The sequence below is a fragment of the Polypterus senegalus genome, chromosome 6 (assembly GCF_016835505.1).
Source record: "Polypterus senegalus isolate Bchr_013 chromosome 6, ASM1683550v1, whole genome shotgun sequence".
In the NCBI taxonomy this organism is placed as follows: Eukaryota; Metazoa; Chordata; class Cladistia; order Polypteriformes; family Polypteridae; genus Polypterus; species Polypterus senegalus.
The window spans coordinates 97,207,220-97,233,416 of NC_053159.1; the positions used below are offsets into that span (position 1 = coordinate 97,207,220).

Consider the following 26,197-nt stretch of genomic DNA (forward strand, 5'->3'; position numbering starts at 1 on the left):
GAACACTGCAAGAGTGAACATGACTTCAGAAACGGTGCAAGAACGGCCATGGCCAGTTTCAGTAACTTAAGTTACAAGGCTTTTTCCGTGGCCATAACAGCAGATCGTTTAAATAAACTTGTCCGTTATTGGGCTTAACTTTGATTCAGTGTGTGCATCTTGGTCTTTCAATTACAGTATTAATCTTGATGTCATTCCAAAGTAGTGAAAAAATGTGTAGCTTAGCACAATATCCTACCATATTATGCTTTCCTTCTTCTACTAATTTGAATATTATTTATTATTATTGTGGTGAAGCAATAGCCATTGGCATCAGAAAACTACAAAATGGCATCAATGACTTCCAGTTTGTGGCTCAGGTTGTCATAATGTTGTAACATCATTCATTCCCGCGTGTGAACTGTCAGTCCAAGCTGGGATTGCGTGTAGGATGGTTCATTGTTACTTCACATGGCCTACTCTGAAGCACATCAAATTCTTATCCTAGTGTGACTTTTAGAGCAAATCCTGGGAGTAATTCCGAGACTGTTGATAAAAGTCGGGCCTACATTGTGACTCGGTCACTGCTTGTTTTTTAGCCATTCCTGTGTATTTTTTGTTGTCATGTGTGGGGTCATTGTCTTCTTGGAAAGCAAACCTCCCAAGATGCATCATTCACACCCTCACAGATCTTCCAGGGCCTGCAGCAGAGACTCACCCTCATGGTGTGCTGCTGTCACCGTTATGCTTCACAATGGAGATGGTGTGTCTTTGATAATGTTCCATTTTCCAAACATGGCCATTAGTCTGATGGACAAAAAGCTCAATTTTAGGCTCATTGGACCAAAGAACCTCTTCTAGTTGACTTGAGAGTCATCCATTTGCCTTCTGCCAAATTGCCTGGGATGTCGTATGCGTTTTTTTTTTGTTTTTTTTTAATAAAAACTGCAGCTTTCTGTTTGCCATACTCCGAAGCTGTTTCTGGCAGAACACCTGGCCATTTGCTCCAGTCTCAACCACTGTAACCTGTAGCCCCTTCAGTGTTCTCCTAGGCCTCTTGATGGCCTCCCTCACTAGTTGTCTTCTTACACAACATTCATTTTTTTTCCACAACAATGTGTGCGTAATCTGATCTCTCGCTCTTCCACTATATCACAGTTCCAGGAACTGTTTGACTGCCCCTTGAATAACATATACTGTAGGCTGACTGTTTACTGGTATTTAGAGATCGACTTTACCTTGGCACAGATAAATAGTTTTACAATACCAAGTCTTTAAAGATGATGTCCAATGTTATGTGGAATTGTTGCTTTGTTGTTTCTCCGAGTTCCGATTCTTCTTTTCTCTTTGCTGTGTGATCCTTGTGTGTGATGCACAGTGCTTTCCTCTGTTAGGCCCTTTGCTGTGTCATCTGCAAAATATAAGCAATTGCTGCTTCTCAGTCTTCAGACTGGCTCAGTCTTTAGACTGAATGTCAGCTTTCTGGTCCCAAAGAGGGACAGAGAGAGCAGCTCATCAGCTTTTCCTTTCGGAGAGAGAGGTTGTTTCCGAGATTTTCAGTCATTTTTGGAAAGTGTGCTGTCCCAGGGAATCTCCAGTGAGTTTCCTTGGAGTTCCCTTGAGAGAACCAGAGAGACTTCAGGATGGTGCAGAGTTTTAAGGGGACGTATAGGGTGGTCCAGATCTAATTATGTAATTTTCATTACGCTATAACTTATTAAGTTTATTACATAGTAAATCACCCGAAAAATCCCGGACCTTCGAGAAGTGTGCGAACTGACGACATGAAGAATCGTCTTTGTGCCAAACTGGAATCGTCCCCGCATAAATCAAAGTCATCCAGACAATCTGGATCTGCATAATTAGATCTGGACCGCCCTGTAGAACTTTTTCCAATTGGATTAGTGTCACTTCCCATTACATACTTCCATAGGCGAGTTCTTCTGTCGATCACAGTTTTTATTCATTGATTTACAACTCTTTGTTCAGTCTTGAGCCCATTTCACTTCTTCTGGCTCAAGAAGTCTCTTCAAAGATGTCAGTGTAGCCCTGATATACCCCTTTTTTACCAGATGAAGTACAGACCTGGTATGGAGTATGCAAGCTTGGGAAGGTGCAGCTGACTATCTGCTGAATCTGCAGAGTTACAGGCCTGATGAGCTACTAAAGCCTAGCAGAATAGCCAGTGCCCACTTTGTCCTCTAACATCGTGCCATTCCTCACCCGTTTGTCTCATTTCTGAGGCTGTATCTTCCTTTATATGATCACAAGAGAACAGAGGAGTCTAATAATGCTGCATTTGACGTTACGGCAGGACTAATCTCACCCCTCCAACGCCTGGGTCACTTGTGCTAGGCCAGTACAGCGTCTTTGAGCGCGTGTTTAGGATGTCGGAGGAAACTGACACGGGCACAAGTAAAGCATGCAAATATCATGGCTATGATTCAGATCAATTTATTTGGCACGCTTCTGCTGTTGAGACAAGAACACCATACAATAATTAGATAGAGTAAGAAAAAAGTGACATGACTGAACAAGGCCTTTTTTAAGGTTAGTTCACACAGTTCTACATATGAACAGGAGTTTAGTTTTTGAACAGTACATTCAGCCCGTGCTCATGTAGAATATGCATGTGCTCAACTGTGCACGTCACACAGTAGGATGGCCCACTATGAAGCTAACTCTTCTCCTCACGCTGTAGTTCAGATGTGCTACGAGATCTGTAAGACGTATTGTACGCCCAGCGACTCACACCAGGATACCGACATGTTTGAAAGAGCTACGCACACTTGCACCAATGTGCAGACCAATGTGCCGAAGGGTGTCTCTTGCAGAGCAACCAGCAGGCAGTAAAACAAAGCCCAGCGGTGACTGTCACTCCGAGTCCTACTCGTTTCTTCACGTTTATAGTGGAGTTGTACTGAAGGATGCTTTCCCATGATTGGTTAGGCCTTTGCCTGTGCTTGTCAAGCTACATTTTATTTTCTCTCATTTCTTAAATGCAAGTCACGTTCAGAAGTGACCCAGTAATACTCAAAAGAGTTTCATCGAATCCTTGTAATATCTGACGCTAGTCAGATGCAAGACAGTTCTTGAGACAACATGTCCCACTGGAAATGTGCAGTACAGCCAACAACAGGAAGTGCAGAATAATAAAAAGCCCTTAATGTGACTCTTGAGTTGTTGCAATGCACAGGAAAGCTGGGCAGCTGCTTAAGTGAGGAAGAAGGACTTTCTGAATGTTGTTTTGAAGCTACAAATTTCATGCTTCTTTCATGGGTTGAGGTGGAGACTTGTGGGTTACGTCCTTTCGTCTCAGCAGCTTCTTCTTTCCCAACTTGCTTATTTCAGACCTGTAATAAGGACGGGATTAGGAGCAAGTCAGCATAACATAACATGACCTTCTCAAACCAGCTCAATTCAGTGCAGGTCCTGGAGGGGATGGGAGCCTTTCCCAGCAGCACCGTTTGCTAGGCAGCTTCTCATCTAGCTGTTTTTCATGACTAATCAAGGAGCGGCCATTTCTCATGCTAAACACTGGCTGCTGTTGTAGAAGGTGTAACTTTTTTTTTTATTTTCACAGTAGTCAGATTCTGGGGTTTTAACGTGACGCTCGTTTCCACTTGCAGTTCCTTTATGTAAGTGGTTAACTACAAAAGCACAGGACTAGTAGCAACTTTAGGGCCTAAATAAAGGGGCAAAGACAAGAGGGGAAGTGATAAAAAATATGATTTACTTAAAGCATTTTTCAGTGTTGCTATATTTCAAAATATTCGCTTTTTTTTTCCAAAAATCATGACAAATGGAGAAGCGATTCTTGTGTTTTGTAACAAACATCAAGCTACAACTGATTGTGAAAGTTACTCCAGCAGATGCAGTCTCCATTGCTCTGTGGTTGGCTCTGTGAAACTTCACATTCATTTGAAGTTTCTCTTATTTATGAAGGTCTGTGAAGAATGTTTTTAAATATCAATGTCAGGTAAACGTGACATTGGCCACAAGTTTTGTGTTCAGGAGTAACAAAGAATGCTTTGTGCTCCTGAGTTTGTTGGCACAGAATTTGACAGTACATCAGATACCACGAATGAACTCAAATTTGCACCATGATCTAAGTGAGTGAAGGCAAAGCTGAAGAATCCAGTCAGCCTTAGATAGATAGATAGATAGATAGTTAGATACTTTATTAATCCCAAGGGGAAATTCTCATTTATTGAGTGGTTTGAGAGTTCAGATGGCTGAATCCATGAAACACTTGATAGGTTCAAGCAACTCGAATGAATTTGAGGTCCTCTGGTTGCTTCTCAATTAATGAAGGGTCCCATCCTCTTCCACTAAGCTCAGGAGCATGGAGAGAGAAAGGGGATATCAGCCTAGCCAGATCGGTTACAAAATGTAAAGCGCTGAACTTCTTCTTGGCACACCTTTTTAATCGCTTCATTTGTTGTTTATGTCTGTTTTTAAAATTTCCCACAAGGCACATTTATTATTTTTGTTTAATTCAGAACCCACATGAAAGGTTCACTGTTAACGTGGTGCAGTTCTCATTGTCAACAACAAACAGAGCATCGGTGGGAGCAGAACAATTACTTGACGTGACAGCCGGAATGGAATAAAAAGGGGAAAACATGTTATAAAGAGGAGGGAAATCCTCACCCACAACTAAGAGCCTCGTCATTTTTGGCGCTTGGCTGTATCTGCTCATATTTTTTTACGCTAATTTGTTTCTTCAGTTCACATCATACCTAAAGTATAGCTACCACAGACTTTTACAGTGACTGATTTGTCCTGTTATTTCATTTTAATCCAGACCAGGGTCACAGGGGTGCTGGAGCCTCTCCCAGCAAGCAGCAGTCCATCACGGGGTGAACTCACACTAAACACACACTGGGGCCAATTTTAGCATTGCCAGTTCACCTAACTGCAGGTCTTTGACAGTGGGAGGAAACCCATGTAGACAAAGGGGGACCCGGGGCGCAAACCCTGGTCTGCACTACATGGCAGCAGCAGGACCACAGCTCCATCGTGCCGCCAGTGACCGATTTATTGCGCTATTTACAGTCCAATATTTAAGAATTTTATTCCTTATGGCAGTGGTGGTCCTGTTTAGATTTCTAAATGTGCAGTACATGTGGCAATGACTCCTCACGGCTCTAAAACAAGTAGATGATATCTGAGCATGCACACTGAGCTTTGCTCTTATAAATATGTTCAATTCAATGTCATTAAATGTAATATGTTGTTGACTAAAATGGACAAGGGGCTTTAAGAATTTTGGCTATAATGGTGCATAATAATTTTTTTAGAGCTGTTATAGTAGGGAATTGACTATTTTCTGATGGTTTTTCCAGAATTCACTAGTGGAATTTACTGGATTGATTGACTGTGGAGTCCATGAAGGAATCCTTTGTCATTGCTTGACATAGTCCTTACGAATCCGTTTTTGTTATATTTTTTGAATGCCATGATGTCCATCCATCCATCCATCCATTTTCCAACCCGCTAAATCCGAACACAGGGTCACAGGGGTCTGCTGGAGCCAGTCCGCCATGATGTCTCCTTTTCCTAATATTTTTACAGAACTTATACTTTTACGAGTGTTTAACTCACTTATTCGTGGGCACTCAGTTCCTTACCTAACTTCATGGAACCCGGCAGTACTGCTGCATTAATGTAGTCCCCTTCTTCATCATCTGGAGGACTTCCACACAATTCTAGATTCAGCAAGTGACATGGAAAAAGGGCAAAAGAGGACACAAAGGAGTTACATAAGTTAATATAATTCATGCAACAAATGAGATGAACATAAAGAACCAGCTAGCAGAATCTGAGCGGGCTTAATAGTTTGAGAATCTCACGGCCCAGTAAATTACAAAAGAATACATGAGTGCAGCTTGGGAGATGTAGAACAAACCCACCTTTGTCCTTCTTGATACTGTTCAGATAGGCAGCATTCTCATAATCCATTGATTCCACTGAAATTAAACAGAAAGGCATTTGGGCAGAGAGGCTGGGACTTCATTCTCAATGCAAAAATTAAAGCAAAACACTGCATTTTGCACAAGCTGTCCAACAGTCGGAGTCAGATCGAACGCTATAACGGGTAGCAGTGTGGGGTTATTTATTTAGTTTATTATAGTAAAAATCATTGACACGGTCTGCACTGTTTCTTCCTATAAGAAGAACTGAATTGCTGCCTCAGAATCAAGATGCCAAATTAGCTGTTGGGGGATACCCCTAGTCACATGATTACATTTAAATCTTAAAACCCAGGGTTTTGGACAAATGTGAGGTCAGCATGACCACTGGTGTACTTCCCAGTTCTTTACTAATCTTTCTGTATTTCTTTTATCACATTCTTCCTTGTAGAAATCTTAGACTTTTGGAAGAACAATGGCTGGCAAAACTGAAAAGTGATTCGACCCCCCCAAAGCCCCCCCACCCCCTGGAGGATGTAGATGGTCAAACACTGCAGTAGAACTGCACTGGTATCTAAATCATCTTTTTGGAAAAAATAGCACTGTGAACACAATATTCACTATGTGGTGAGCTGACACCCTGCCCAGGGTTTGTCTCCTGCCTGGCTCCCTGTGTTGGCTGGGATTGGCTCCAGCAGACCCCTGTGTTCAGATATAGTGGGTTGGATAATGGATGGATGAATGGATGGTGAGCGTGGAATCAAACAAACAGTAATATTCTTTCTAAACTTTGCTACTAACAGATGGCAATGAAGAAAACCCGCAGTGTTAGTAAGATGGCCAGCCAGCAAGTGCGAGAGCTGTGTGCTGACCTTTCATTTAGAACAGAAATGTCTGCGCTGCTTCAGCCAGGCCCTGCTGCTGTAAAAGATGTGGGTTTGTGGGCTGAAAACCTGTTCTTCTGTTTCCTTTCAAATTAATTGGATGCTTGTTTCTTTTCAGTAATTGTTTGATTCACTGACATGCCAGTCTTCTGGTAACACCTTAAAGCCGAGCCACCCAGCAATCCAGAGTGCGCCTGCTGATAATTTCTTATTTATTAGCCAGTTTCTCCATTCATTTTTGAATCTGCTTATTGTTGTAGGACACACTGACTCACACAGTCACACTTATTCACACTTAATCAGCACATCCTTTGGGTGTGGGAGGAAACCACCATCAGTTGACAAAGGGAAAATGAGCAAACGTTTCACAGAGAGCAGCCAGTCTGAAGTTGAGCAAGTGCTCCAGACCAGCATCTCCACAAGGCTAGGTCAGAATTCAGCCAGGTCACTCACTGTCCTTGTGTTTTTATTCAAGAACTGTACATGTAAGATGAAGGGGTGACCCCGATTAGGCCAGCGTGTGTGTGTGTGTGTGTGCGCAGTGTGTTCCAAGTGGCAGACTGGTACACCTCATGGGCTTCTGGCTCCTTGCAACCCTGAACTGGCTCAGCGGGCTCATGAATCAGAAAGGAGATCAAATGGAAAAATCGGAAAGTAGCAAAATGTTCAAGTGAGATGCCTGATTGAAATTTGTGGAAATGAAAACCAGTAGTCCCAGTGAATATTCTGTGTGAGGAACCACATGGTATACACCACATTCTAAAAATTTTGTTTACGTGCCCAGGTGAATTACAAAAAACACACCACAACAAACAAGGATACGTCACCACTTCATCGATATCATGTTGGATTGTTCTCTCACAATTAGAAAAAAGAAAAGTCAAAACTCTAAATTAAGATTACCTTACTGCTTGCTTTAAAGGAATACTCCACCCAAAAGTGATTTTTCTTATGTTTTATAGTCTGTCGTGATGGAGGAGAAAAATTTTTAATATCATGTTTTCATGAAGAATTGTGATAACAACATGGGACTGCATTTTTTAATTAAAGACAGGATTCTTGACCAATGAAAGAGGGGGAGAGGCGGGTCTTCATTTCAAAAGCATGACTCTACATGAACAGCCTTATTGTTTGTGGACTACTTTCATTTTCTGGAGATGTTTTCTTAAAGATATTTTAGCAACAAATGCATGCAATTTGCACATTGTGAGCATGTGATAGGACAACTTCATATGTGGATTATGGACAGATTTTGTTTTATGTACAACATATGCTTTTCTATTGTTACTGTTGTTGTTAGCCACAATAGGCTCCCATGCTATAAGAAAACAGTATCTCTGTCCTCCACAAAACATGACATTAAAAGTTTTTTCAGCCATCAATAAAAAATAGTTGAGGTAGGAACATAAAAAATGTGCATTTTTTGTGGGTGGAGTATATCTTTAATATGTGTAAATGCCAAGATATTCACTTGGAAGTTATCTCATATGCTTTACTTTCCGTTTGGCCAGTGTCTCCTGCTTGCATTCAACAACTCTGCTCTGACTTGTCACCAGGAACTTAAAGTGACCCGGCTAAGTCCTAAAATGTATTGACCATATCATGATACTTTGCCACTGATGTTGCCTAAGGGATTATTAAACTTGTTAATATGTTAATACAGGTGCTATTTACAAGTAATTATTTTCCCCAAGCATTATTATTAAAATATTTATTTTCATGAGTATTTCTTTGCACTGTGTATGGCAATTTATCAAATCATATTGCCTTTTGTATTTGACATAATAGCTAGTGTTCATGTGGACCAATTTGAATAATATTAGGCAGTGTTTTTAGTTGAGTGCTGCGTTCCTTTAACATGAGTAGTGACATCCTTCACATCTTCTGTAATTCTGTGATGGCCTGTGCGGTATTCTATGCTATGGTGCACTGGGCTGGTAACATCATCTTTAAGAGAGACCAACCACATCTACAAGCTAGATGAAAAGGGTAAGTTCAGTTATTGAAAACACTCTTGAAGGTAGCGGTGAAGGAGAGGATTTAAACAAAACTGAGTGTCATTATGAACAATGCTGCACATCCTCTCTCTGACACACAACACTGAGGACTTTCAGACAAATCATTTAGCAGAAGTGTGTCAAGAAAAGTTACTGGGGCTCCTTTATACCAACAACAATATTTCTGCATAAGGCCTCACTGTGACTGTGACTGACAAGGCAGATGTTACTTTTATTTTTAGTTATTCTGTGGTGTGTGTATGTGTTTAGTTAATGAGCTTATGTAAAATGCCAAAATTCCTATCTATCTATCTATCTATCTATCTATCTATCTATCTATCTATCTATCTATCTATCTATCTATCTATCTATCTATCTATCTATCTTTCATATTTAACAAAGCATTCTGAAATCAAATTTATTGTCATGGCTACATACTATAGTACAATGAAATTCTTACTTGCATGACCCCACAGAGTAATAACTGTACTGCAGTTCTAAAAAAATGTGTACATTAAAAGCCCCTGCCAAATTTATATATACAGTGGAACCTTGGTTCACGAACGTCTCGGTACACGTACAAATCAGTTTATGACCAAAAAGTTTGCTAAAATTTTGCCTCAGTTCACAATCACACACTCGGTATATGAACAAGCCAGTTTCCCTTTAGGTTTGTACATGTTCAGTCTCTCCCTGTGTATTTCCTGTGCAGCGAGCGAGCAAGCAAGCAAGCAAGAGAGAGAGAGAGAGCACAACACACACACAGGCGCGCGAGAGAGGGCGCGCGCACACACACACACACACACACACACACACACACACACGCACGAGAGAGAGAGACACACACAGGTGCGCGCTAGAGAGAGGCACACACACACACACATACTGGTGAGGGAGAGAGAGGCACACACACACACACATACTGGTGAGGGAGAGAGAGGCACACACACAGGCGCGCGCGTGAGAGAGGCGCGCGCGTGAGAGAGGCGCACACACACACACACACACACACACAGGTGCACGCGAAAGACGCACACACACACACAGGCGCGAGAGAGAGGGCACACACACAGGCGCGCGTGAGAGAGGCACATACACACACACACACACACACATACAGGCGAGGGAGAGAGAGGCACATACACAAGAGCTCCAGGCTTGTGAAAGAGACGCACACATGAAAGAGTGAGCAAGTGAGCGAGAGAGGGAGGGCTGGACGCATAAGGTAGAAAAGGCTTGTTTTTGTTTTCAGCGATCGGTTCATAGCGTGCATTATGGCAATGTTACTTTTCTTGGTGGTTTATTAAATTACGGATTATTCGAATGTTCATTTTTTCCCCTGTGCTTAAAACTCATTAAAAAAAAGTGTTTTTAGCGAGCGGTTCCTAGTGCTATAGCGCAAACTATTGCAGTGTTAATTTTTCTCTGTTGTTCAATGTTTTTACATTTAGTTTACTGTTACACTGTGCATTCTATGGTGTAATTAACTATATTTGTGCTTGAAAACTAAAAAAATATATATTTACATACAGTTCATACGGTCTGGAACGGATTAATTGTATTTACATACAATCCTATGGGGGAAATTGCTTCGGTTCACAACCAAATCATTTTACGACCAGAGTTTTGGAACGAATTATGGTCATGAACCGAGGTTCCACTGTACTATATACTTAATTAAAATAAAAAATTAAAGGAACACTTGGAAAACACATCAGATCTCAATGGGAAAAAAATCCTGCTGGATATGTATACTGATATGGACTGGGTAATGTGTTAGGAACGAAAGGATGCCACATTGTTTGATGGAAATGAAAATTCTCAACCTACAGAGGGCTGAATTCAAATATATATATATATATATATATATTGTCAGTATGAGTGGTTGTTAAGTAGTATTATAACATTTGAATAAAACTGAGTTTATGACAAAACAGTTTCCTTCACAAATCCTAAAAGTATTCCATATTGGACTGAAGCTGGGATTTAGCATATGCTTGTCAAGCTTGTGTTCCCTCTCAGAAGATTTATTTCTACTGCTTTCCAGTAATAGTACAGACACAATGCATGTGGTTTATATAATGTATTTATATTTCTCCTTTAAAAAAAGTGTTTGATAAGTATGACCAGTTGTCATGCAGTTTCTTAAAGAACAAGTTTGATATTTTTTAAGTTATTTCTTGATAATCGTGGTATATATATGTGTATATATATATATATATATATATATATATATATATATATATATATATATATATATATATATATATATATATATATATATATATATATCTAAAGTGAATCATATTTTAACTTAAAAAATACCAAGCCTGTCCTTTCATTTTAAAAAGGAGCTCAAGGTCCAAATGTGAAAACAAAAGCTTTTAAACCTACCAGATACAGTGGTGTGAAAAACTATTGGCCCCCATCCTGATTTCTTATTCTTTTGCATGTTTGTCACACAAACTGTTTCTGATCATCAAACACATTTAACCATTAGTCAAATATAACACAAGTAAACACAAAATGCAGTTTTTAAATGATGGTTTTATTATTTAGGGAGAAAAAATCCAAACCTACATGGCCCTGTGTGAAAAAGTAATTGCCCCTTGTTAAAAATAACCTAACTGTGGTGTATCACACCTGAGTTCAATTCCGTTGCCACCCCAGGCCTGATTACTGCCACACCTGTTTCAATCAAGAAATCACTTAAATAGGAGCTGCCTGACACAGAGAAGTAGACCAAAAGCACCTCAAAAGCTAGACATCATGCCAAGATCCAAAGAAATTCAGGAACAAATGAGAACAGAAGTAATTGAGATCTATCAGTCTGGTAAAGGTTATAAAGCCATTTCTAAAGCTTTGGGACTCCAGCAAACCACAGTGAGAGCCATTATCCACAAATGGCAAAAACATGGAACAGTGGTGAACCTTCTCAGGAGTGGCCGACCGACCAAAATTACCCCAAGAGCGCAGAGACGACTCATCCGAGAGGTCACAAAAGACCCCAGGACAACGTCTAAAGAACTGCAGGCCTCACTTGCCTCAATTAAGGTCAGTGTTCACGACTCCACCATAAGAAAGAGACTGGGAAAAACGGCCTGCATGGCAGATTTCCAAGACGCAAACCACTGTTAAGCAAAAGAACATTAGGGCTCGTCTCAATTTTGCTAAAAAAACATCTCAATGATTGCCAAGACTTTTGGGAAAATACCTTGTGGACTGATGAGACAAAAGTTGACAGTTTTGGAAGGCAAATGTCCCGTTACATCTGGCGTAAAAGGAACACAGCATTTCAGAAAAAGAACATCATACCAACAGTAAAATATGGTGGTGGTAGTGTGATGGTCTGGGGTTGTTTTGCTGCTTCAGGACCTGGAAGGCTTGCTGTGATAGATGGAACCATGAATTCTACTGTCTACCAAAAATCCTGAAGGAGAATGTCCGGCCATCTGTTCGTCAACTCAAGCTGAAGCGATCTTGGGTGCTGCAACAGGACAATGACCCAAAACACACCAGCAAATCCACCTCTGAATGGCTGAAGAAAAACAAAATGAAGACTTTGGAGTGGCCTAGTCAAAGTCCTGACCTGAATCCAATTGAGATGCTATGGTATGACCTTAAAAAGGCGGTTCATGCTAGAAAACCCTCAAATAAAGCTGAATTACAACAATTCTGCAAAGATGAGTGGGCCAAAATTCCTCCAGAGCGCTGTAAAAGACTCATTGCAAGTTATCGCAAACGCTTGATTGCAGTTATTGCTGCTAAGGGTGGCCCAACCAGTTATTAGGGTGAGGGGGCAATTACTTTTTCACACAGGGCCATGTAGGTTTGGATTTTTTTTTTCTCCCTAAATAATAAAAACCATCATTTAAAAACTGCATTTTGTGTTTACTTGTGTTATATTTGACTAATGGTTAAATGTGTTTGATGATCAGAAACATTTTGTGTGACAAACATGCAAAAGAATAAGAAATCAGGAAGGGGGCCAATAGCTTTTCACACCACTGTATGTCCACTTTGAAGTAGCAAAGGTTTCTATTCAGGAAACATACTTTCAGTGATTCTGAGGCATGCGTGTGACAGTAAAAGTAAACTGGAAGTGATTCATATTATCACACATTCTTGGTCTTTCTCAAGGTGTTTAATGCTCCACTCACAGTGGTCGCTGGCGCACCAAGTCTTACCATTGCCTCTGGCTGCGTATTTTCCTCCCTTTGTCTCTCCTACTCTGCTTTCTTGCAACAAATGATGCTCTGCACAAAAGTGCTCTGAGTGTGTGATATAGCGGCAGAACTGTCAGTATGCCCAGAAATCACCTCAAGTCATATTCTCTCAATGTCATGCATACTCAAATCCTAGTGTTGTATATGTGATGCTGGTGCGCTGTACTGCCCTGCAGGAAGACAGTAATATTTTTATGTAAAGAACAAGGAGAAATGCATACTTGAAAAAGCAAGCCAAGTTCAGAGCTGAAAGTCAATCCTATCTTTCAAGCAAAGTGCAAAAAAAAATAAAATCAAAAATCAGAAGTCAAAACTGAGGACAAAAGATCAAAAACTGGGAAGGCATAAACAAAAGGCTTAGAAAGATTTTGAATGTGAGGTTTATCTGTAAACTCATATACAAAATGCCCACCGAGATGATCTTTTAGCCCCTTGATGTTACGACCTTTGATGCCAAGCCCCTGGCACCTGGAATCTGAATCGCAATTATTAGACATAATGCTAATACGTTTTTAAGTTTTTCAAAAATGTCCTGAAACATCAAATTTGACTCCAATATCAGGATACTTGAGTTTCAAAAGTAATAAAAAAAAAAAAGCCAAGAGAAGCCCAGAAAAGACACATAGATAGTCAGAATCCATTCTGGACAAAGCACAAAAAATGAATGAAAAACACCAATCATAACTGTGCACATAGCAAGTCACTGAGGGCCAGTGGTTCAACAGCAGATAGCACCTCATATTCAGTCAAATTCCGTATTATTGCATCAGTCCTACCAGCTACAAACACAAAGCAATCTCGAACGCATGTCAGTATCAAGCAAAGAACAATGACTATTAATTGTCACATTTTCATACATTGTCAAGTGTGCCATGTCTGTTAGTGTGCCACCTTCCAGCACTGGGCGCTTCACCTGTGCTTTACCCTCTCGTCTACTCTGTGCCATCTTTTATTTGTCTATATGGAAACCAGTGCCATCTGTGTGCCGATTACCCCATCCATGCATTGTCATGTCATTGCCAGTGATTTTACATATGGCACTCTTGAACCACAGGGCTGGGAGACTTCAGCAGGGGCTACTTTTGGCCTGTTACATTCTGTGTTGTTATATTTTGCAGAGCCTAAAGAGTGAAAGTCATGCCAAGTGGTAGTGTGGTGTGTGTTGGTTATGTGTGCACATAAGAGTTCCATTATACTTTGCACACATGATAAGAAATCTAAATTGATCGCACCGCATTGCATTTTCTATCAAAGCCTTAGATTTTAAAAGATTTGGCACTTTCTGTGGTGTTTCACATGCATGCATGATAAACAATGAAGCAAATGAAAGCACAGATCAATTCTCAAATTTTATAGCACACGCTGAGTCGCACTTACTGAGGATACGATAATCAAAGAACAGCCGAGGATGACTTGTTTAAGTGAGAAAAACTAACTAATCACTTTCAGTGCTTCTTCTTGGCAGACATTTAATCACGCCCATAATATGATGAGGTACTTCTGGGCTGTGATTTGTAGCAATTTTAAATAAACATTGAATTACTTTTAATAAACATTATTAAACACCGCTGTTGGTGCTGTCCCATCTCTACAAAACAGAGACAGCAGTTCAAAAAACAGCACTGGGGGATATAAAACAATATAAAAATGATATACTAGAATAAAAACATGCCGCTGAGACTGAAAGATTTCCACTGCAGTAGACGAGCAATTAGGTGAAGTGTATAGCTGGTCTTCTCTTAAAATGGCTGAAGTTCACAAAAATGTTTCAAATTTTTCCTTTCCTAATATGACATGAATATGCTGCATACAATATGATATTATAAATCTTGCGACAAGACAAGACTTTTTTCCTGCAACGAGACGTGATCTTTTGAAGACAGACAGAGAGACACTTTCACGTCCCACAAGACGGTCGAGTCACATCATACCACCTTTGGAAACTAGTCCCGTGATACACATCCAGCAGGTTAGAGATAATGGAAATAGGAAAATTCGAAAGTCTCAAAAAAAAAAAGGTAAGTAAAGATCACATTAGCACAAACAAATGGAAAAAATTACTCGGTGAAATAATGTAACAGTGAAAAGAGATCACATAGTGTTTGAGGATATCTGGGGGAGAAGAGAGACAAGGCAGTGAGACAAAGGGACAGGTGCTGTACAGGCTTTTAAGCGTTTGAAGCACAGCACAAAATGCAGATCATGCAGCATGGCAGCAGCTGATCGAGCAAAGAGGAGGTTAAAAAAACAACTGCTATTTGTTTTCCATTGTATCACCGTTTTAGAGGGGTTTCAGAAGAGTGACCGCGTCTTCTTGGGGTACTGTCAGCCCCCCTCTTCACAACAGCACGTATATATATCTATAGATACTTTGTATATATATAGGGTGGTCCAGATCTAGTTATGCAATTTTCATTATGCTACAACTTATTAAGTTTATTACACCCGAAAAATCTCGGACCATCAAGAAGTGTGCGAACTGACGACATGAAGAATCATCTTCATGCTGAACTGGAATCATCCCCACATAAATCAAAGTCATCCAGACAATCTATCTATCTATCTATCTATATATATATATATACACACACACACCCCTGTATATGTATATATATATATATATATATATATAGTACATTTTTATTAGAGAAATGGTGAAAACTGCTTTTTTTAATAAGCCTTGTTTCAGATATGTACATTATTGAAAAAAATGAAACAATATGACAGCTTGTAATTATGAGAAGCATTTTATTTTCTTTTATACTATATATATTATGGATAAATATTTTGGTATGGATTTTATTTGTATGTATTTTAAGGAAATTTTATTTATTTTAGTATTTTTATGGTTTTACAGAATTTAATTTTGTTAACAAAAAATGAACAGTTAACACCTGTTGTCTGTAGTTTAATTATAAAAGTACACTTTAATACAGGATATAAGGCTTATGTGCATCTGGTTATGCAGGAGTTTAGTGCAAAAAGTTTTTTAAAGGAAAAAAAAGTCACAATCTGTATCGGAATGGGATGATCATGAAAATCGGTATCTTTCTTAAAAAATATGATTGGAGCATAACTAGTAAATATATTTTTTAGACTTTTAAAAAAATCTTCAATTTAAAATAGTGTTGGATTGGTTCAAAAATGTTGATTTTGGTATTGATACAATCTTGATAAACAAAATTGGCAGAAGCACATCACCTCCATAACTTAATGGGAGAGGCTAAAGGGTGGAAAAAAAAGAGGCCGTAAACAAAGAGACAGGAGCAAAAGAGCCTTACGTATGAGACTGTAACACCTACTATTAGATGCTTTAACCATTGATCATACTTCAGGGAGGTAGTGATATCAGGGGTACTTCACTCACCTTAGCACTGACCCATAACCCTGCCAGCTGTACAAGGATGTAACACAAGGTTGGGTTTTAAAAAGTACAAAATACTTTTAAAGGAACAGATTCCTTAAATACTTACTTTATTTGTAGTTTATTGCTTTTTTTGTGTGTCCGGCACTTCCTCACTCACTAGTATAAGAAATATCCTGCAATATGATATACTGTTTGACTATTGATGCCTAGGTATGCAAGACATTGAGCTTTTAGAGGCCCCCACATATTTTTGGCCCTCTAGATCTGAAAAAAAAACTCATTTGTGGGCCATATTTTATGCAGGAAATCACAACCTTATGATAAAGAGTGAACCAATAGGTTTATTCAGCTAAAATGGTCTGAAGGCCACATCAGCTGGCCCAGAGGTTCACCCCCTAATGGGATGCAAAGGGTCAAAGTTACTCCATTTCCTAAAAATGGGGACTGATAATTTAGGCATGTGGAGTGTCACTTTATGTTATTCTGAGGTAGCTGATCATGAATATCACAACCCTCTAAGAGCCTGTCCCAGAAGATTTAAAATGACAAATTTCAAACATAAACATGTGATGTATCATTTTAGACTATTTCAAGGTCAATAATTATAATGTTACTAGCAACTTGGCGCGCACTATGCTGCGCGTTGGATGACCACAGTTGAAGGACTCAATCGTAAGGACCTCTCGTCGAGTGTCTCATTGGCACGTTTTTGCCTCTTTCTTTCGCGATCACAGCGTAATCTGTCTTCTCTCTCTGTAGGGGTTTCAGTTGCCTTTCGTTGTGCGGCAGAGACGTGTCGTTGAGCTAATCTGTGTGAATGCTGAGTGTCTGTTTCTTGCGAGCGACTGTGACGTCTTTGCCTCTTTGCTTCGTGATCACGCTGTAATGTGTCCTCTCTCGCAGCAGCAGGTTTAGTTGCGTTTCGTTTTGTAAGGTCTCCTCCGTACAAGTGCACATGGGTAGCTGAAGACGGAAAGGCATAGTGGGCATAGTGAAACACACGAATTGGTGACCAGGGGAACCATCCGACTCAGACACGGGGCTCGAAATACTCAAGTGCATTATTATAAATAATAATAATAATTATTTATAATTGAATTTTTTTTTTGCTATGAACTTCCCCAAAAGAGTTGATCCCTGTAAATAGTTAACAGTATATGAACAATATAATCTGTTGTAGTACGGGCGTTAATTAGCGTCACACCTCATAACCTGCATACACCACGTGTTTGGCTGTAACGCCAGAAGCGCGGTGGACACTGTAAGGGTAGGTTGTAGTTTCTGTTTCTTTCGTGATTTTTTTATTTCATTTTATTGATTATTTAATAGGCAGAGGGGAGAAGACGTTAATGTTACGCTCTGTCTATTTCTTTACTTTTGTTTTGAAAAGATTTTCGGGAACAGGAAAAATAAAAGCAAAGGGGAAAGAACAGAGGGGGGTAAGCAGGAATTCTGAGAGGGAATGGACTGGGGCTTTTCTACAGGGCGGCTATACAGCCAAAAGGAACGCGGACCCGGACACGGACACCGCGCTGGGCTTTTATTATATAGATTATCATGTTATTTTTGATCCGTTAATAGAGTCTAATTATCTATGGACCTCAATCTGAGAATGAAAAATGACAAATTTCTGTTACAATCAAGTATATTTAAAATGTTAACATTTAAACTGAGGAAAACATTTTTATATTTCATACTAGGGGGCTTTGCCCCCTGCTTGCTTCGCTCACCAACTCCAGCGCTATGCGCCGTTGTGAAGAGGGGGGCTGAACGTACCCCAAGGAGATGCGGACGCTCCTTTGAAACCCCTTTTAAACCGTGATACAATGGGAAACAAATTCCTATTTTTTTCACCTCCTCTTTGCTCGGTCAGCTGCTGGCTTGCTGCTGCTGCCATGCCGCGTGATCTGCATTTCGTGCGGCACTTCAAACACTTTAAAACCTGTACAGCACCTGTACCTTTGTCTCTCTTCTCACCCAGACATCCTCAAACACTATTCGATCTGTTTTCGCTGTTCTGTTATTTCACTGAGTAATATTCTCCGTTTGTTTGTGCTAATGGTAACTTTGGAATTTTCCTACTTCCTTTATCTCTAACCTGCTCTGCATGTGCATCACGGGACCTGCTTCCAAAAGTTGTGAGTATGACGTGACTTGACCGTCTCGCGGGACATGAAAGTGTCTCTCTTCAAAAGATCACGTCTCATTGCAGGAAATAAGTCTCGTCTTATTTTTTTTTTAATACTAGAGAGATGTCTGACAAAAATATTCTTTTTATTATGTACTTCTACCTCATGAAGTAAATTACATTTCTTATGAACACCCCAAATTAGGGTGGCTTAAACTAATTCAGATTTTTTTTTTGATGAAGTTAGACTCTAAGGGGTACTTTGTAAAGAAGTATTGTTTTTCACTAAATGTGCGTGGAAATCACCCTTAGATATTCTACTATAAAAACAATGTTTGATTTTTAAAGCTAATATACAGTAATATAGTGTTAGTGTCGAAATAGCTGTCCTAAATCAACTCTCAACACATAACAAAACTGACACAAGGCTTAAGAAATGGAGAATATGACAGACTAATCTCTGTTTATGGCTTTAAAAAAACAGTACAAAAAGAAAATTGTTCCTTGTGGTGAATGGAAAGTGTCTGATAGCTGGCCAAACATCACCCTGACAGGAAAATAAACACATTCATCAATAAAAACAACTCAGCCGACCTTAGTAAATAAAAACCCACCTGATTTCACACTGTTGCGCTTAGATGCACAAGTGAACACATTTTCGTAGGACCCATCTGTGGAGAAAGAAAATTCAAGCCTTTAACATGAAGTGCTGGCTTTTCCCAATACATTTTTTTTCTGTATGCTTAATAAAGCAGCTCATTTCCTTATACCAAAGCTAAAAACTGCTGCTCTGGAGTCTGCAAGAAGGTTGGTTCTTTAGCTTTTCATAAAGATGTGAGAAGAACAGAGACTTCAAAGAGCATACGTATTGAAAGAGACCCAGCTTTATATAATACAACTTGGAGTCCTGCCACGTGCAAAAGTTTGCTGATGGCACTGCTACCGTGGGCTTCATCAGGAGTGGGCAGGAGGAGTATAGGAACCTAATCAAGGACTTTGTTAAATGGTGTGACTCAAACCACTTACACCTGAACACCAGTAAGACCAAGGAACTGGTGGTGGATTTTAGGAGGCCCAGGCCCTCATGGACCCCGTGATCATCAGAGGTGACTGTGTGCTGAGGGTACAGACCTATAAATACCTGGGAGTGCAGCTGGATGATAATTTGGACTGGACTGCCAATACTGATGCTCTGTGTAAGAAAGGTCAGAGCTGACAATACTTTCTTAGAAGGTTGGCATCCTTCAACATCTGTAATAAGATGCTGCAGATGTTCTATCAGCCGGTTGTGGTGAGCTCCCTCTTCTATGCGGTGGTGTGCTGGGGTGGCAGCATAAAGAAGAAGGACATCTCACGCCTGGACAAACTGGTGAGGAAGGCAGGCTCTGTTGTAGGCACGGAGCTGGACAGTTTGACATCAGTGGCAGAGCGATGGGCGCTGAGCAGACTCCTGTCAATCATGGAGAATCCACTGCATCCACTGAACAGGATCATCTCCAGACAGAGGAGCAGCTTCATCGACAGACTGAGGAGATCGTTCCTCCTCCACACTATGCGATTCTTCAGTTCCACCCCTTGGTATGGGTAAACATTAACATTGTTCAAAGTTATTGCCTATTTTACCTGCATTTTTATTACTCTTTAATTTAATATTGTTCTTGTATTAGTATGCTGCTGCTGGAGTATATGAATTTCCCCTTGGGATGAATAAAATATCTATCTATCTATCTATCTATCTATCTATCTATCTATCTATCTATCTATCTATCTATCTATCTATCTATCTATCTATCTATCTATCTATCTATCTATCTATCTATCTATCAGAATGACAACTGAGATGTGAACAGTCCATGTCGCCATGCATCACTTCAACATCATTCTTGTCCTTTAGACCAGCACAATTCTATTTCAAGGAGAAGGCCACATTCTGTTAATTGTTGAATGCACATTGAAGACTAGTTGCTAAATCGCAGTATTAAAGGTTGGCTCTTTGCAGAAGCACAATCCAACCACTTTTCTGCAAACAGTATCTCTCTGTTCTTTAATTGTCAAGTTTACATTATAGTAAAGAGAAATAAACTACACTGCAATGGGCAGGAAATGACTCTTTATACCAAAAAATCCATTGAAAACATTAAACTGTGCTGCTTTTTGTTCTTAGTCCGTGCAGTTTACCTTTATCATAAAGTACAATTAAAAATGCATGCTTACTGTGAAGGCCTGCGGCTTCTAGTGGGTGTTAAATTGCCATCTTTGTGGGTGGAGGGCTGTGCATCTTTTTTATTCTGCTAGGTTTGACTTTTGTACAACTGTTTAACCAACTGATTTCAGAATTAAAGAAAAATGAGTCATGTGAGTGTTGAAGACAATCTGAAGAGCCTGATGCCAATGCTTTACCTTTTTATGGGCGTTCAAGGTTTGTGCATTTTTTTCAAGTAAATGTACTTAAGGTGCCATCCACAAGGGAATCAGAATTTTCTCACCAGTTTCCTAGTCATGGAGCAGACAAAACCATCATCACCTAATGTTTACTACGTAACCATTTTTAAAAAATACAAGACTTTTGAATGGTTTCTTGAATTACTGTCACATTTAATCAAAAATGTTCTCATTTGGCCAAAGAGCATAAAATAACAACAGGATCTGATGGCAGATAAGATAAGAAGCCGACAGAAAGTTTCCATGAAGAATAATGTGTGTCTACGATCTTAGTGATGGGAAAAAAAGGACATTTGTTTATCATCGGCACAACCCTCTATGCCTTGATTTTCTGACCCTTGTTAGATTTTAGCAGATGGTTTTGAGGAGCCGGGGATTGTTCAGGTAGACAGAATCAGACACAAGTCTTTTTCAGATCACATTCATTCACCGGAAGCCAGTATGGGAAAATGAAATTACTGGTTAAAGAAGAGCCGTTCACTGTCAACTGTATATGCATAAAAAAATTTGAAAGAAAATTGTAATGTTTATGGCAGTCCCTGAGCACCTACCACTTTATCTTCAATTTCAGGAATTATTCCTGTAGCTATTTCAGATTTTCTGGGTCATTTTATTCTGTAATAATTGAATGATACAAAATAATTGCACAGAATCTACATGTCTTCTGTTTTTCAACTAGACAGGCCACAGTTTCTTACCGAGTTAAAAAGCTTAGATTGGAGCAGATCAGAGTTGCCAATGGCACAACACACGCAGTAGAGATGGTGGGAAGGAGATGTAATTGTTTGCTATGGTCTTTAAGTTAATAACGGTGCAGTTTCCTGGTTATCTTAGCATAACTATTAGATAGCAAAGTTAGTACGACAGGAATTCCATGCTTTTTGGGACAGTCCTGTTTATCAGCCCTCAATTTAGATTTCCAAATTGAATTACTTGATTATTTGCACCGTATTTAGATTAATGCATGCATGCTGTCCATTGCACTATACACATTCTTGCACATATCTGCTTGCTAGCTGTATTTTGGTGCACTGCGTTTTATCAAAAGTCACATCACTGCTCTTAAAAGAGATAAGATCTGGCTATTCCTGTCCAACAAGATGCCCGAGACTGCACAGCTTACGCCTAAGTCAAAATGTGTAGCACTTGATGTGAAAAAATGCAGCCTTGAGACAGAAAAAAGTGAAGAGTGCAGGGCAGTGACCTTGGCAGTAGCATTTCTCTTTGGTTTTTAGGTAAAATGTAGATTTTGAGGTTGGTGGTTTGTGTTCTTTTCTTGTTTTTGTCATCATTGTTCGTTTATGTGCATTGTGTATGGTGCACTAATAATGCAGACTATATGAGCTGAGGGCCTGTGTAGAAGGACTGTGGACTTATTATTATGTGCAAGCAGTTTTAACGTGAATGTGTGTTGTACTGCTGGCACTGTTACAATGATATAAACCAAAAGAAGCCACAAAACCAAACACTTGTTTCCATCCTTGTCTCTGGTCACCCTAAGTAAACGCCACCTAAATGTCTCATCTGACTTGTGAGGCTTATTATTATTATTTACTAACTTGCCTGATGTCGTCATCATCAACATTTCAGATACAATTTGTTACATTTCTTTTGTTTTTCCAATTAGAGCACACGGGTGAAGTGACTCCTTATGGTCACATAGTGTCAGTAGTGGGATTTGAGCCCACAACCTCGGGCTGTGAAGTCCAAAGCATTAAACACAACATCACTGTGGAAGTGAAGCTTACGTGGACTGAATGTAGATGTCTATAGTAAATCTTTTAAAACACTATATTTAAAATTGACTATTGCTGGGAATGTCACATTTTTAATTAACACCATTAAAAATCACTGTATGATACATATTAAAATCCTCCCCTCCCAAAAACTAGTAATAAAGAGATCCGTCAGAGTACATGAAAGCTTCATACTGAGGCCTAATATCAATGAGACTAATTAAAACAAACATGGCTTCCATTTGACCAAAATGCATCTAAATTTAATATTAACTTGATAAAACTGGCCTCTTTGTAATTTTGTCATTTACAACATTGAATCACAGTGGATTTCATTGGGCTTTTTGTTACTGATCAACAAAAAAACACTCTTTAATAAAAAAGTGAAAACAGACCTCTTCTTTCGGCTGCTCCCGTTAGGGGTTGCCTCAGCGGATCATCTTTTTCCATATCTTTGTCCTCTGCATCATGTTCTGTTACACCTATCACCTTCATGTCCTCTCTCACCACATCCATAAACCTTCTCTTAGGCCTTCCTCTTTTTCTTTTCCCTGACAGCTCTGTCCTTAACATCCATCTCCCAATATACTCAGCATCTCTCCTCTGCACATGTCCAAACCAACGCAATCTTGCCTCTCTGACTTTGTGACCCTCTAATATACTAATTTCTAATCCTATCTGTCCTCATCACACCCAATGTAAATCTTAGCATCTTTAACCCTGCCACCACCAGCTCTGTCTCCTGCTTTGTGGTCAGTGCCATCGTCTCCAACCCACATAATAAAGCTGGTCTCACTACCGTCCTGTAGACCTTCCCTTTCACTCTTGCTGATACCCGTCTGTCACAAATCATTCCTGACACTCTTCTTCACCCATTTCACCCTGTCTTCACTCTCTTTTTCACCTCTCTTCCACAATCCCCATTACTCTGTACTGTTGATCCCAAGTATTTAAACTCATCCACCTTCGCCAGCTCTACTCCCTGCATCCTCACCATTCCACTGTCCTCCCTCTCATTTACGCACGTATTCTGTCTTGTTCCTACTGACCTTCATTCCTCTCCGCTCTAGAGTATATCTCTATCTCTCCAGGGTCTCCTCAACCTGTTCCCTACTATTGCTACAGATCACAATGTCATCAGCAAACATCATAGTCCTGTCTAATCTCGTCTGTCAACCTGTCCATCACCATTGCAAATATGAAAGGGTTCAGAGCCGGTCCCTGATGTAATCCCACCTCCACCTAGAATACATCCGTCACTCCTACTGCAGACCTCACCACGGTCACACTTCCCTCGTACATATCCTGTACATACTTCTCTGCCACTCCTGACTTCCTCATACAATACCACAATTCCTCTTGAGGCACCCTGTCATATGCTTTCTCCAGGTCCACAAAGACGCAATCCAACTCCTTCTGGGCTTCTCTGTACTTCTCCATCTTCACCCTCATGCTCTAACTTAATTACAAATATAAAACGCAAAATCGCATGATTGCGCATGACAGCCCTAAATCAGCCGTAAATCATCATTTGGGCAGCCAGAAGTCACATAATTAGTTAAATGGAGATCATCTGTCTGTGGTTTCAATTAATAATATTCTAAAGGTACATTATCTAGACGGTCCAACTTGTGGTATGTCAGCATACAGGATTAACTGTGCAGACAAATGTTGTCTGGGTACTTCACCAGTCGCAGCTTGATAGGAGAGTGGCAGAGAGAAAGCCACTGTTAAGAAACGCAGTTGACATCTTGGCTAGAGCTACCCAGAAGGCACATGGGGGACTCTAAAGTTTGTTTGACGAAAGCTCTGTGGTCTGATTAAACTAACACAGAGCTTTCTGACCATCAGACTAGATGCCATGTTTTGTGTAAGCCAAACACTGCACATTATCAAAAACACACCATCCCCAACGTGAAGAATGGTTTTGGCAGCATAATGCTGTGGGGATGTTTCTCTGCAGTAGCTCCTGGAAGGCTGGTGAGGTAGAGGGCAGAATGAATGAAGCAAAAGTTAAGGAAATCCTGGCGGAAAACCTGATGCTGTCTGAAAGAAACACGCAACTTAAGAGATTTGTGTTTCAGAGAGATACCTACCGGAAGCTTAAAGCTGGTGTCCAGACACACAAAGCTGACAGAGTCCTAAGCACATGACTCAAGTCTGGAATGAGGTGCACCTACTAAATATTGATTTGATGGGGGTGTATACTTATGCTGTCAGTCAGTTTGTGTTTTACCTGTGCAATTCATTCAGATCACTTTGCAGAGGTCTTTTTTCACTTTGACTTTGAAGACTCTTTTGCTGCTGATCAGTGTCGTAAGAACCTAACTGTTAAATAACAACTAAATGTGAAAAATCCCTGGAAAACTGTGAATATTTTTCATAGGCACTGTAGTACATCGTGCACATGTTGTATTATTTTTGAGTGTTATACGGATTAATAGAATTTTTAATCCTGATGCGTCTATCATATTTTTTCCATTTATGTCCTAATGAGTATTTCAATTGCAGTTTACTAGTTGGTCAATTTACTTTAAACCTGCACATATCTACACACAGCTTCCTACACTACAGCATGGCACTAAACACATGGTGATATCATTCATTGCTTTTTCCCGCTGTCAAGATTACTTTGTTATGTACTTAAAAATCATTATTACTATACTGCTCACAAAAATTAAAGGAACACTTTAAAGAAACACATTAGATACATCAGATCTCAATATGAAGTTGGATATCTATACAAATAACGACAGGGCAATGTCTTAGGAACAAAAGGATGCCAAGTCTTTTAATGGAAATAAAAGTTTTCTGCCTACAGAGGGCTCAATTGTGTAGACACCCTAAAATCAGATTGAAATGAAGATGTGGCAGGCTAGTCCATTTTTTCAAAAACTTAATTTCTGCTACTCAAAATGCTTTTCAGTATCTTGTGTGGCCCCCACGAGCTTGTATGCATGCTTGACAACGTCGGGGCATGCTCTTAATGAGACGACGGATGGTGTCTTGTGGCATTTCCTCCCAGATCTGTATGAGGGCATCCCTGAGCTGTTGTACAGTCTGAGGAGCAACCTGGCGGCGCCTAATGGACCGAAACATAATGTCCCACAGATGTTCTATTGGGTTTAAGTCAGGGGATCGTGAAGGCCATTCAATTGTTTCAATTCCTTCATCCTCCAGGTACTGCCTGCATACTCTTGCCACATGAGGCCGGGCATTGTCGTGCATTAGGAGGAAACCAGGACCTACTGCACCAGCGTAGGGTCTGACAATGGGTTCAAGGATTTCATCTCGATACCTTATGGCAGTCAGAGCACCATTTCCTACACAGTAGATGTCTGTGCGTCCCTCCATGGATATGCCTCCCCAGACCATCACTGACCCACCACCAAACCTGTCATGTTGAACGCGTTGCAGGCAGCATATCGTTCTCCTTGTCTTCTCCAGACTCTTTCACGTCTATCACAGCTGCTCAGGGTGAACCTGCTCTCGTCTGTAAAAGTACAGGGCCAGTGGCGGACTT

At 40.1% G+C, this 26,197-nt stretch overlaps 1 protein-coding gene across 4 annotated transcripts in view; it reads right to left on the bottom strand.

Annotated features, from left to right (window-relative positions):
- Positions 1-2,417: 2,417 nt before the first annotated feature.
- The window catches only part of LOC120531316 (linker for activation of T-cells family member 2-like), a 100,948-nt gene continuing 77,168 nt past the window's right edge, over positions 2,418-26,197 (bottom strand). For all 4 annotated transcript variants that reach the window (XM_039756606.1, XM_039756605.1, XM_039756602.1 and 1 more), the window contains 4 exons: positions 19,111-19,167; positions 5,895-5,951; positions 5,613-5,690; positions 2,418-3,332 (listed from right to left, as the gene is read on the bottom strand). In XM_039756606.1, the coding sequence (XP_039612540.1) occupies positions 3,322-3,332; positions 5,613-5,690; positions 5,895-5,951; positions 19,111-19,167 (203 nt within the window). In that variant the 3' untranslated portion in view covers positions 2,418-3,321. The remainder of the gene's footprint in view (positions 3,333-5,612; positions 5,691-5,894; positions 5,952-19,110; positions 19,168-26,197) is intronic.